This window comes from Henckelia pumila, chromosome 4 (genome assembly GCF_033568475.1).
Source record: "Henckelia pumila isolate YLH828 chromosome 4, ASM3356847v2, whole genome shotgun sequence".
In the NCBI taxonomy this organism is placed as follows: domain Eukaryota; kingdom Viridiplantae; phylum Streptophyta; class Magnoliopsida; order Lamiales; family Gesneriaceae; genus Henckelia; species Henckelia pumila.
The window spans coordinates 34951104-34965410 of record NC_133123.1 but is presented as its reverse complement, the minus strand read 5'-3'; the positions used below and the strand labels follow the sequence as shown (position 1 = coordinate 34965410).

The following is a 14307-nucleotide window of genomic DNA, read 5'->3' as shown; positions in this document are numbered from 1 at the left end:
TAAAATTGATATACATGTAGCATCACTCATTAACAAAATCTTTTGCAATCCAAATAATAAAATTATAAATGAGCAATAAATGAGATTATTCCAACAAATCCATTTCAACTTTTTTGCCATCTTTTGTTTGTTGTTTTCCTGACAATAAATTTAGACAGAGAATTCTCACCTGTCATCTCTCTCATACACATATTGAAAATTTACAGTGAGACTGAAATCAGTTTTATTCCCTTTGAGTTATTTGCATGGCGGCTTAATAATCCTCCTCGGACCCATTTTACTTCTCAATTCTTTGAGTTAATCTGCGTATACATAGCGAGAGTTTTCGAACCAGCAAATGAGATTTGTTTTATCAAGATTTTCAGGTTTTATTTTTGTGATTGCGATTTATTTTTTATCTTTCTATTATTTGTTTTGTTGTTGCGTTGTTCTAACCGAGTTTCATCTTTGTATCTTATTTGCAGAGATTTTGTGAAGATTCATCAAGGAATTAACCATTTAGTGTAAAAAAACTTTTCATTTTTTTTAATCCTGATGCCGTCAACTTTATTTATGTTATCAACTGTTTTTGTATGAGTGCTTCCCGGTGATTTGTTGTTATCAATTTTTAAGTCGCATGAAATGATCTGTTTTGTCTTCGCACAATTACGTGGAATTTGAATTTGTGATATATATAGGAACGATTAATATCATGAGTATGTGACCAAATTGAGAAAATTAAAGACTGAATTTTGGTAAAGTTTTTGATCCAAAAAATAAAATTAAAAACACAAACACTCATATGAGATTGTGTCAATGGTTATTTTGAAAAACAGATATCTTACTCGATCCAACCCCACTCTGGGAATAGATCGGAGGCTTACTCAAAATAGATCGATACTACATATATGTTGGGGTATCTGTTTTGTGTTTAGCCGTAGGGAACTATAAACTCAAAGATTTTATGATCAATCTTATTGAGATTTTGTTATCAATAATTGGTTAATGCATCACACAAAATTCGATTTAATTCTTGAAAATTTGTTTTTGATTCCAAATTTGCTAAGTATAACAAGTTTGAAGGGCTATTCTACTATAGGAACATCAATTTACTCGGGAAAAATTCAATCACTGAAGTAATATTTCTTTTGATTTCCTAAACATATTGTTGCATTCATACATTTTCACATTGTTGAAAACTATATGATCCAAGGATGACGAATTGCTACTCTGAAAATTGTCATACTTCATGGGTGGTTTGCCTTCTGACTTCTCACTTTATTTATCACTGCCCGTTACTTTTGAAATGTCAATTACTTTATCACTAATCTTATTATAAATGCTTATTCCTTTTATATCATGATAAAGAATTTCATAACTGGAAACACGACCAATCCGGATAGGCCTTTGCCTCTCTGTAGAAGGTAACTTGTACATATAGCAGTAATTTGTGGTATCTTCTACAAAAAAAAATAATAAAAAAAATAAAAAAATCAGACTCCTTTAGGTTAAACATATCGTTTTACTTACTTATTTTGCTCTTGTTTGCATTGCTTACATGTTATATAATATAAATTTCAACACCTTACAAAATCTATTAGTACATATCAAATAGGAAAAATTGCATATATCACCCTTGTGAAATCCCGTATTTGCTGATAACCCCTTGTAAAAAAATTTTGAGCTAAAAACCCCATGTGTTTCCGGATCTGTAGCACGCACACCCCTCCTGCTGTGTTTTGTGGCTCACGCGCCGATAGATGCGAAAATGCAAGGGTTTTTTTTATAAATTTGGTCCAAAATACCCTTAAATCATACCCATTCAGTTCGGCTATTGAACTCGTCACCTTCATCTTCTCCGATCACGACTCCGGCAGGACGTATTTCCGACATTCCTTGCTTGCTTTAGACTCCTCTTCACCTCCCCTACAAGCCTCGAAATTTTTCTCTTCATTTTTTCCCCTCAATATGTCGAGCTACAGCTCCAATCTTACGTTGGTACTCACCACGAAGCCGACTAGTTTTCCTTAATTTCCGACCAACTCCGACCACCAATCTTCCAAAGAAACCCCGATCTGTGACCCTCTTTTCCATACGAACAAAACACACACATCAATTTTCCCGATTCGTACTTCCTTTGGGAATATAAGATATGGGCAATTTCGTCATTTTTATGGTAAAATTCTGAATGGTATGCGTGTGCTACATATCCGGAAACACAGGGGGTTTTTAGCTCAAAAATATTACACAAGGGGTTATCAGCGAACCCGGGATATCACAGGGGTGATATATGCAATTTTCCCTATCAAATATGAAAGATCTAACCACATGAGTGTTTTGTTAGAGAGACAAATATAAGGTCTTATTGGAATTGCAGATCATCCTATCATTATCCATAATTAAATTAAGCAACTTAGATATCAAATAAATTATAACTACGGGCTTGTGATAGGTTATATTTCACGAACCAAAAAATGCATTATTGTTTTGATATGCTCAGCGTTAGGCAACCAACTGTAAAATACTTTTTCCGATTTCTAACGATGTGCATTTATTTTTCGGTCATGGCTTTACATTGGCTTTACCATTTTTTTTTTTTTTGAAGAGACATTGGCTTTACTTTTGATTTAATATAATATGTGAAAATTACATATCATGAAATAACAAACATCCCACTTCATGTATTATTGAGATCGTTATTGTATAACTACACTTGGAAAACATTTTGCTTTTAAGTTTGTTAATTTGAGAAATATTCTCAGTTGTGATTTAAATATGCACATGATTTATTTATGAGTTTATTGCATATATCACTCTTGTGAAATCCTGAAATTGCAAAAATCCTCATATGAAAAAAGAATGATATATTAACTCCTTGTGTTTTCAAATATTGAGCACATAAATCCTCATGTTTTCAAATTTTGAGCATTCATTTATCCCCTTGTCCGTACGTGTTTTCAGGGGTTTTTGTACTGCTCAAAATTTGAAAACACAAGGGGAGTTACAGTTATAGAGAGTTTTCAGCAATCTCTAATTTTACAGGGATAATGTATGCAATTAGCCTTTTATTTATTGCAATGTTCTCATTATTTTACTTCTGTTTGAACTAATAATGTTCAGGTGGGGTAAATTCTTGCTTGCTTCTCTAGTCAAAATTTTATAGCTCGTTGAAACTGACTTGTTTCACATAGGCTAAGTATATATCCTTTCTTCTTCAAACAGGTACTTGTAGTTTCACGACAATATTTTTACGGTTCATTAACCTTATATAATAAGTTTTGGAGGAATATGAATGTGAATCGTGGCAAAAGTTTGCTCTTAACCAAAATGTCTCCTGGTTTCGACAATTGGCGACTAGAATCACAATGTAGTTCTACCCATAGTAAATCAACGCAGCTGCCGCACAGGTCAGTTTAAATTTCTGGTATGGTAAATTGCGTTGACATTTATTTTTAGTGAATATTTTGTATGAGCATGTGTAAAGGTTTCAAGAAATGAATGATATTAAATCAAGTTCAATATTCTTTATTCCTCTTGAGATTTGGTTGTCTATTGTCACCAGTTTAGTGAGTTTTTTTTTTAGCCACGAGTTTAGTGAGTTACTACGGATATCGAGGGAATATTCTTGATCAATTCAACATTTGCTTTCTAGATAAATACTGGCAATGCTTAGTCGTACCTCACCAAAATCAACCTAACTGCAATAAAATTATTAAATATGTAATAGCATGAGTAGAGATCGTTCTAACAAGAAACTGTGAATTATCGTGCTAACAACTTTAAAACAATAAAAAGAAACATAAGGGATTTAAATGAATCCTGAGAAAATAAAAGTTTAAATTCTGACAAATAAACTAAATAACATGGAATGAAACTAAATCGATTAAATAAACTTAGAGAAAACTAGCCTTGGTTTCGATAGGCTCTACCATTGGTATTTTATAATTTGATCATCAATGCAATAATATCAATTTATATTAAAAATTCATAACTAAAATTTAATTCATGTCTTTCCTTATTATTAGTTAACTAGAAATGTGTGCTCTAATTAAGCCTTGTCAATAAACAATGTCATGCAAGCGATAATGATTTAATTTATTGATAGCATTACAACTAGCAAGATTGTTGAAGCTAAACAAGACAAATCCAAGTGGTTGCGTTATCTATCTAGCCTTGTTTAGATTATCTAGTTAGTTTTTCTCCATAAGAATTAAAAATTCAAAAGAAAAAAATTTAGTTGCTTCACATGGTAGAAGGATCAAATAATTGTGAAATTGATATTTAATTTAACAGTTGATTAAACGAATCTAAACTAGTTGGTCAGTCTAACAAACAAACAAATATCAATAATCTCGACAATACAAGAAAACAATTGACACTCTTATATAAAAAAAGAAAAAATTATGCACAAACCTCAATTATATTTTAACAAATCAATAAAATCCCAAAGTTTTGTATTCCTTGACCAAGAATTACAAGTTTGGCCACACCAAAGCCATAAAATAAAGAGTAGGTCTTTATCTGTGAGACGGATCAACCCGACCCATATTTACAATAAAAAGTAATATTTTTTGAAAAAATAGGTGAAATGACGTTTATCACCCTGTAAAATCTTGAGTTTGCTGATAACTCCCTATGAAAGTTTTTTGAGCTAGTAGACCCCTGTAATTCTAGATCTGTAGCATACACACCTCTTCCAGCTGAAAAATGACTAAACTGTCTTTAAATGACTTTTATAAACTCTTCTATCACTCTTTACTAAAAATTTAAATTAAATCAATACATTAACTTATATTTTCAATTAAGTTTTATACAAACACTTTAATTAATTTAAATATTAAATTTTATTTAAAAAATTAAACTTTTTACTTAATTTAATGTAAAAATACAATTTACTATTAAAATGTATTTCAAATATAATAAATATTAAGATAAAATAATTATATATAATTTTCATAATTATTTAACTAAAACTTGATTATTTTATTCAATGAAATATAAAGTTATACAACAAAATTAATTTAATTATTTATTTAAATAGGGGTATTTTTGTTATTTTTTAGCTGGAAGGGGTATGTATGCTACACATATAGAAATACAGGAATTTATTAGCTCAAAAAACTTTCATAGGGGTTATCAGCAAACCCGAGATTTCAAATGGGTGATATATGCAATTTTTCTTAAAAATAATATTTTTTATGAACGACCAAAAAAAAAAGATTCATCTCTCGAAATTGACCCGTGAGATCTTCTCACAAGAGTTTTGAGTAAAATAAAAACGAAGAAGTTTTGGTCTAATTAAAGATAGATATATCTCTTTTTTTATTTCTCACCAATTTTTGAAATTCAATTATTCCCAACCTTTCTCCAATTTCGAATTTTCCTTTGGCAAGGCGTGGTACACTAAGGGTAATACCCAAATCATGCATCCAATGGTTCGTATCTCTATACATAGGCATAATTAATGATACATTGTTGACGTGGAAAATCATAGGACATTAGATCTAAAATTGAGATAATGCCCATAAGGTAGGTTGAACTCTACCCAAGGGGCGTGAAATAGTCTCCAAATTATTTCCTTTCCTTTTTGCCCTTCATGTAATCGGTTAATGATATTTTACACGAAGGATAATACCCAAATCATGTATCCAATATTTCGTATCTCTACACATAGACGCAATTAATGATACATTATTGACGTGGTAAATCATAGAACATTAGATCTATAATTGGTGTAATGCACGTAAGGTAGGTTGAATTCTACCCATGTAATCACGAAATATTGTGTGCAAATCGACTGAATTCCTTTTTATAGTGTCTATCGGAGTATCGAGAATTTCTTGACTTGACTGAAACACATGGGAATCAAGCGCTGTATGATACAGGAGAAAATAAAATTCTTTCGATGCTAGCACATGGGCTAGATTTGACGATTCTTCTGTTTTCTTTCTTCTTCTTTTTTCACGCGAAATTGAGCCGTTTCGATAGATCCATAAAATAGATCGATTGAACAAGTTCTTTACAAGAAGAAAAACCAACAATGCTTTCGCCTCAAAGAAAAATTGAAATTTTGGTCCATTAAATTTGTCACTTTGTGATTTTGGTCCTTTATGTTTTTAGATTTCAGTTTTAGTCCTATAAATTTTGATTTTTGGAAATTTTATTCATTATTATTTTTATCGAAAAATGTTAATCTAACACTACACATGTTAGCTCCACATCGACGCTGCATTAGTGTCATGTCAGCAACTCAAGGCCACGACAGAAAAAGGGAGTAAACTGGCAAAAAAAAACAAAAAACAATGAACTAAAATTTAAATTTGAAAAAATAGATGATCGAAATCGCAAGATAGAAATTTATAAAATAAAAAACAATTTATCCTAAAAATATAAAAATTATTTTATAATATCTATCATCATTAGTCGAATATACATATTTTTCAAACGAGCCCTAATATCCCAAATTAAAAAACAAATCGGGGCTATGGATATCGGCCCACGGCCCTAAACACTAAACGGTGGTGGAGGTGTCTTTTAGAAAACTGTCAATTGCAAACTCACAAGTCCATTTTCAACTTTCTTTGAATAGGAGTGCTGCTGTTGCTGTTGCTGCTGCTGCTGCTGCTGCTGCTGGTGTTGCTGCTCCTACTCAGGAGCCACAGATAGTACCGGAGACAACACAGATCGTACCGGAGACAACATTTGGAGGGACAAATTCTTCATTTGTTGGAGGGGAAAGGGTGCAGCCACTCCTACAGAAAGGAAACGTTGGGGTTGCCGAGGTTGATCGCTCAAAGAGTAATAAAGTTCAGGAGGTCCACTCCTTCAAATTTGTACTAATCGAACATATTAGGCAAATTTTGAAACCATTTTGGGAGCAGGGAAATCTTAGTAAAGATGCCTACAAAATTGTCATGAAGAAATCCATCGACAAAATCATTGCGAGTATCCAGGCATCCAAATTTCCCAGGTCCAGAAATGACCACCAGAGATACATTTCAGCCTCAAGATCGAAGATTTTTGAGCTAGTACAGGTTCGTGTTGATTATGTTTTATGATACCATACTCGTTAATGATATTTGTTTGCAATGATGTTCTTTCCCATTTCCCCCTTCTTCTTCTTCTTTTTTCCTTTCTTTTTTTACAAATGGATCAGTTTTGTAGGTTTTTCTTTGCTTATGTTAGAACGATTCGGTGTTCATTTGCTGAAACTCCTGCATTCGTTTTAAAGTATACTTTTTTTTTGTTGCTTTGATAGAAGCCCAACGAGAGTGGAATATAAGTTTTATCAACTACTGTGCTTGCTTCCAGTTGGAATATATCATTTTTCCTCAACAAAATATTGCTCCCTAGAGTTCCCTTTAGGTTGTGAGTATTCTGTGAACAGCTTGCTGAATGCAACAAGTAAATTAATGTCAGGAATATAGCTATCTGTCAAAAGAAAACTGGAAGAAAAATTGGATGTAGTTACCTCATACCAGTGATGGATTCTAATGGTTGAGATTTTCTGTAGACATGTGGATGATTTTTTATTTAGAGTTGACCTGAGCGTAACGATTGCTTATTGCTACCAACTAGCAGGAAATAGGCTCGTTGGAAAGGTTGGTATTGTATTGGTAATATAAATTTTAAAAAAATTGGTTCATAGTTGGAACCTGATGCGAGTTAGTGGAGACTTAGGAAAAGGTAGGTCAAGTAGGAAGAAATCTATAACCTTTATCTTCCAAAAAGGTACTCTCCCTCAGATGATAGTTTGGAAAATATCAGCATCATTTTTCACCAAATGTGACTTGAACCAAGATTCAAAGACAAAATTTTGTACGGTGGTGGATGATAGCATTTGAGTCCTGTTTCTCTGCTAGAGAATCCCACAAGAGTACATTCGACAACCCTTGGATCTATTTTCCCTAGGTCAGGACTATTGATATGGACAAACGACCCACAACCAAATATTCCAGGCGGAAGATGGTCATCTGGTATTTGAGATAGAATTTAAACAGGAATCTAGGCTTGTCATTCCGTGTGGAAAATTTTACATGGGGAACCAATTTGATACTATTCATCTCAAATGGGGTTTATATTTAGGAGAATCAACTAATTAATATAAATGTCTACAATAATTCCTATTGTTACTGTGCTAAACAAATTATTTCTAGCTAAACAAATCTTTATTTGCTACAAAATATCTTTCAAGAGAATTCCCTTCACCGCATTTAGTTTGAAAGCTAGATGGCATGATGAAATTAGATGCAGTCATTCTGCTTTTCACATGGATGCCTTAATGACAAAAGGCATAATTTCTTCTGTACTGGAATTTTATCATTTGGATATTTTAAGTGCTGGTGTTGGATCGTATCCAATTAGACCAGGCGTGAATGTGCTTATGCTTGAAGACAACCGATTTTTTTTCTTAAATGAATTGCATAAAATGCTTTGAAGGAGATTTTATGGGCAAGCGTTCTACGTGGCAAAACCTTATAATCCAAAAGCTATCTTCTGCGGCATTAATAACATTAATTCCTAAATCACAAAATTCTATGCTATAGATTTATATAAATTTTTGTGTTGATTTTTTCTTTTCAGTTTAGCGTTAAATAAATTCATGTAAATATTTTAATTCTTTGCAGGCTTATGTGAAGAAGTACCAGAAGGCTAGCATTTCAAAATCTTCTCCTACTTAAACTCTGGTTTCTCTGTCATTATATATGTGAAAATCATGAAGTATTTTACAATGTTCATTAACCAGGATTAGTTTAACTAGAACCCGCAGGTGAACTTCTTCTATGCATTTGGTGTCATAATCTGAATTATTGTTTCATGACTAGATTGTTGTTAATTTGTTGCAGGCAAAGTTAAAATTTGTTACATATTTTCTTTGGTGAGCATACTCGGTTTGCCTGTATATATGGATGACGTTGGAAATAATTAGCCCTGAAGATACAAATATCTTTTAATTTTCATTCTTGGTTATGGTAGGTGAGCTGCTAACATGACTGCTCTATATTGCTGTTGAAAGACTGATCCTGCCTCTTGAACTTGATCTTAAATTTTCCTTTTTACAAATTTTCCTTTTTACCTTTGTAGCAGATATTTTTCTTGAATCGTTTCTTGATGTCAATATTTTTCCTTATGTATCCTGCTTATATTTCTGATGTCCACGTAGGGGTGCGGATTCCCCCTAGTTATGGATTTTAAACCATTTCCCTCGTTATCAAAACGAATTACATGTGTAATTGTTTTTTGGATGTACAATCAAACTTGTTTCACATCCTTAAACTGCCTAATATCTGCTTTTCTTGTGATTGGGTTCGATTTGCTAACATTTTAGGGAAATATTGGATAAAAAGAGAAATAAATCAACAGTGTATGGATAACTTCCAATTGGAATCTGCGAATTGGAACCGGACACGACCACAGGAAATCATAAATTACTTCTAGAGAACATTGATCTACGATCTTTGAGTCTTTTATTACCCCTTCAAATAGAGATCCTTTCGTTCGACCATATTTCGATCCTATACGATATATAAGGACCACTAGAACACAACGGAGTATGATGAAACAAGATGAATTGAAACAATATCTTGTAAATACGTAATTGAATATATTAATCAGTTCTTTCTTTTCCAATCCTGGAAGGGACAAAAGAAGGAACTAGTTGTTTCTTCAACAATTTCCGATCTCTAGTGGATCTCTCAGCAAGATTCGAACTCAGGTGAAGTTCTTATCATCTATAAGAGAAAAAAGAACTTCGGATTTTGTAGGATTTCCAAGAAATTCTTAGATTTCTTCCGGATTATGTCATCATGACATATTTTCCATGACCCATGATTTTCCGCAAAATGAACACAGCTACCCTTGGGTGTACATCATTTCTATCAGAACTTAGAATTGAATTATACACTATGTGCTGAAAGATGTATTGATGGTCCCATCCTTTATAAATTCGTCCGTGCGTTTGATTGATAGTTATTTTTTTTGTTTTGATTGAGCCGGGAGGCAAGAGGATAGTGTATTGAGAAGGGTGGTAATCAACATGGTAGCATTAGCTTTTATCAGATTTTGTTGAAGATTTCTTTTGCTCATTCCATTTCTTAAAGGCCTGCTTTCACCAACTTAGACCATTCATTTTTCGAGGTTTGTGAGATCAGCAGCCGTGGTTTTTTTATTTTTTACCTTCTCCTTTGTACTCGTTCCTCAGTCCTCAGTATAGGACGGAAGATATTAGTGAAGCATATGTATAGAGTAATTCGACTAGTGATAGTTCTAGGTGCTACGCTGATGAGATATTATAATATTTTCCACGTATAAAATGCATAACATTTATCCATAAGTTACCGCTCTTTGATAACCATACTATTATGAGGTAGAAACTTCTTTACAATGTTGCAGATACGAAACTGTTGGAAAATATAATCATGTTTTTCATCACCTAAAAAAGCGAGAAATGAGGGGTTGATTGATTTCATGGTAAGTTTTCTTCAATACCTAGAACATGTCACGGTAGATTTGTGAGAATATCAAATAACCACCTTGTGAATATTCGTAAAAAGTTGGTTCATATCAGTTTGTTCCTCTCCCTTCTTGTATAAGAGACACCAAGATCTTTAGGATGATCCCGTTTTATGTGTACAATATACATTATGCAATGGGCCCAAAAAGGAATCCAAATCTTAGTAGTAGCCAAGTGGAGTGAGAGACCCACTCAATCTTGTAAAGTTTTCTATTTTTTTTTTTATAGAGCCGATGTGAAGTTGTTATGTGAGTAACTTCTTGATGAACGGGCAAATAAAATTTGTAACCCCTATGAAAATCTTAAAAAGCATGTAACCCTTTACATAAAATTAATGGTCTTCTAAAACCCTGTGTTTTAAAATATAGACTTAAAACCTTACCGCCATTTAGAACACTAGACAAAACCTACAAATAATTTGTCTCAATGATTAGAGAAAAGCGTCATTCTATATAAAGTCGTTAATTACTTGTTACGTTCTTGTTTCCAAACTTATACATATAACATATTCAAATAAAACATGTTCGCCTTGCAAAATTTAGTCATGTCTACGCCTTAATTCACCCAACTCAATAGCCTTGATTGCTACCGTTTTCCATATTGTTTGCTCAGTGTGTTAAACTTTCTCCTTAGCGACGGCAATGGCCAGTATTGATAACCTCAACGAGTTTTATTTTGTATATCTTTATTTATATTTCAATAAAATATAAATAAATTTGTTCAAATCATTTTTTTAAACATCCTAGGCAACCCTTGTCAATTTCAAACTCACAAGTCCATTTTCAACTTTCTTTGAATAGGAGTGCTGCTGCTGCTCAGGAGCCACAGATCGTACCGGAGACAACGTTTGGAGGGACGAATTCTTCATTTGTTGGAGGGGAAAGGGTGGAGCCACTGCTACAAGAAAATCAGAAAGGAAACGTTGGGTTTGCCGAGGTTGATCGCTCAAAGAGTAATAACATTCGGGAGGTCCACTCCTTCAAATTTGTCCTAATTGAACATATTAGGCAAATTTTGAAACCATATTGGGAGCAGGGAAATCTGAGTAAAGATGCCTACAAAATTGTCATGAAGAAATCCATCGACAAGATCATTGCGAGTATCCAGGCATCCAAATTTCCCAGGTCCAAAAATGACCACCAGAGATACATTTCACCTTTCAGCCTCAAGATCGAAGATTTTTGAGCTAGTACAGGTTTGTGTTGATTATGTTTTATGATACCATACTCATTAATGATATTTGTTTGCAATGATATTTCCCATTTCCCCCTTCTTTTTTTTCTTTCTTTTTTTACCAATGGATCAGTTTTGTAGGTTTTGCTTTGTTTATGTCAGAACAATTCGGTGTTCATTTGCTGAAACTCCTGCATTCGTTTTAAAGTTTACTTTTTTTTTTTGGCTTTGATAGAAGCCCAATGAGAGAACTTTTTTCTACTCAGAGGATTTTTATCTTATTTAATTTTGGACATTTAATAAGGTCTTAGATATTTCAGGAGGATTTAGCTGATTTTATTTATCTCAATGGCGATTTTATACAAAAGAATTAACTAATTAATGTTTGATTAGTCCGACAACCTATAACCTAGCTAAACAAATCTTTCCTGAATCCCATGCACAAAAATATATCTTTCAAGATAATTCTCTTCAACACTTCTCAAGCTAGCGTAAAGAACAAGTTTTATCCTATTGTGGACCTTTTATCAACTACTGAGCTTGCTTCCAGTTGGAATGTATCATTTTCCCTCAACAAAACATTGCTCCCTAGAGTCCCCTTTAGGTTTTGGGTATTCTGTGAACAGCTTGCTGAATGCAACAAGTAAATCAATGTCAGGAATAGAGCTATCTGTCAAAAGTAAACTAGAAGTAAAATTGGGTGTAGTTACCGCATCATCAGTGACATGTGGATGATTTTATATTTAGAGTAGACCTGAGCGTACCAATTGTTACCAACTAGAAGGAAAATAGGCTCGTTGGCAAGTTTGTTATTTTATTTGTAAAAAAATTTTAAAAATTTTGGTTCATAGTTGGAACCTAATGCGTGTTAGAGGAGACTTAGTAAAAGGTAGGTCAAGTATGAAGAAATCTATAACCTTTATCTTCCAAAAAGGTACTCTCCCTCATATAATAGTTTGGCAAAATATCAGCTTCATTTTTCATCGAATTTGACTTTAACAAAGAGTCAAATACAAAAATCTTTCACGGTGGTGGATGATAGCATTTGAGTCCTTTTTCTCTGCAAGAGAATCCCTCAAGAGTACATTCGACAACCCTTGGATCGAATTTCCCCAGGTTAGGACTATTGATATGAAAAAATGACCCACAACCAAAATATTCCAGGCGGAAGATGGTCATCCGGGTTGAGATAGACTTCAAACAGGAATCTAGGCTCGTGATGCCGCGCGGAAAATTTTAGATGGTGAACCGATTTGAAATTCATCTCAAATGGGGTTTATATTTAGGAGAATCAACTTATTATAATAAATGTCTAAAATAATTCCTACTGTCTTTTTGCTACAAAATATCTATCAAGAGAATTCCCTTCAGCGCATTTTGTTTCAAAGCTAGATGGCATGCTGAAATTAGATGCAGTCATTCTGCTTTTGACATGGATGCCTTCGTGACAAAAAGCATAATTGCTTCTATACTGGGATTTTATCATTTGGATATTTTAAGTATTGGTGTTGGACCGTATCCATTTAGACCAGGCGTGAATGTGCTTATGCTTGAAGACGACCAATTTTTTTTTCCTTAAACGCATTGCATAAATGCTTTGAAGGAGATTTTATGGGTAATCGTTTTACGTGGTAAAACCTTTTAATCCAAAAGCTATCTTCTGCGGCATTAATAACATTAATTCCTAAACCACAAAATTCTATAATATAGATTTATATAACTTTTATCAATATTTGTTGAACTTTTTCTATTCAGTTTATCAATAAATAAATTCATGCAAAGATTTTAATTCTTTGCAGGCTTATGTGAAGAAGTACCGGAAGGCGGCTAGCATTTCAAAATCCTCTCCTACTTAAACTCTGGTTTCTCTGTCATTATATATGTGAAAATCATGAAGTATTTTACAATGTTCATTAATTAGGATTAGTTTAGCTAGAACCCGCAGGTGATTTTCTTCTATGCATTTATGTTGGTGTCGTAATCAGAATTATTGTTTCATGACTATTGTTATGATTCAATGTAATTCTCGACTCCAAGAACACGACTCCTCTCAAGAACAATTCGCACCAATAACACCACAAGATAATATCTAGAAGATTTCTTTGATTTAATCCAACAGATAACTCGAATTAACCAGCAACACAAAATCTCAAGTGCAAGAATTCAAACGACATCGAAATTACGTTGTTCGGCTATCAACCAGCCTACATCCACGGGAGACCTTTCTTTCGGTTTAACCCCAACAATCTAGATACAAGTAAATACACAATACCACCAGAATACAAATAAGAAAGCTTGAATACATGAATGAGAATTAAGAAATAAGAACACTTTACAAAGTCTTTGAAATCCCTTTGTGAAAACCTTGTTCTTCCTTTCTCTAAGTCGATCCTTTCTTCTCTCTGTTTCTGATGCCTCGTGTTCTTTTTTCTGAAGAGATTGATTGTATTACTCTGAATACTGGGTTCCATATAACTGTAACAACGATTCCCTTTTAAGTTTGTTGCACAGACTGTTAACCCCCAACGGCTAGAAGTCACCGACTCTCATCAACTGCTGTTTGGACTTGGGCTTGACAAAATTATTGGCCATGTAACTTGTTTCAGTCCAAAGCCCAAACTAACATGAAATAGACCAAGTCC

The 14307-nt window shown here is 33.3% G+C and overlaps 1 protein-coding gene across 5 annotated transcripts; it reads left to right on the top strand.

Annotated features, from left to right (window-relative positions):
- Positions 1 to 201: 201 nt before the first annotated feature.
- LOC140863988 (zinc finger CCCH domain-containing protein 36-like) lies at positions 202 to 13634 on the top strand. Of its 5 annotated transcripts, none has more exons than XM_073267839.1 (8): positions 202 to 365; positions 465 to 503; positions 3202 to 3386; positions 6569 to 7013; positions 8607 to 8630; positions 8826 to 8951; positions 11293 to 11687; positions 13465 to 13634. In XM_073267839.1, the coding sequence occupies exons 3-6, from the start codon at positions 3268 to 3270 to the stop codon at positions 8859 to 8861; spliced, it is 624 nt and encodes a 207-aa protein (XP_073123940.1). In that variant the 5' UTR covers positions 202 to 365; positions 465 to 503; positions 3202 to 3267; the 3' UTR covers positions 8862 to 8951; positions 11293 to 11687; positions 13465 to 13634. The 5 variants fall into 5 exon arrangements, with proteins under 5 accessions (XP_073123940.1, XP_073123939.1, XP_073123937.1 ...); XM_073267838.1 differs by having other exon boundaries at positions 8826 to 8955; XM_073267836.1 differs by lacking the exon at positions 8826 to 8951.
- The last annotated feature ends 673 nt before the right edge of the window (positions 13635 to 14307 follow it).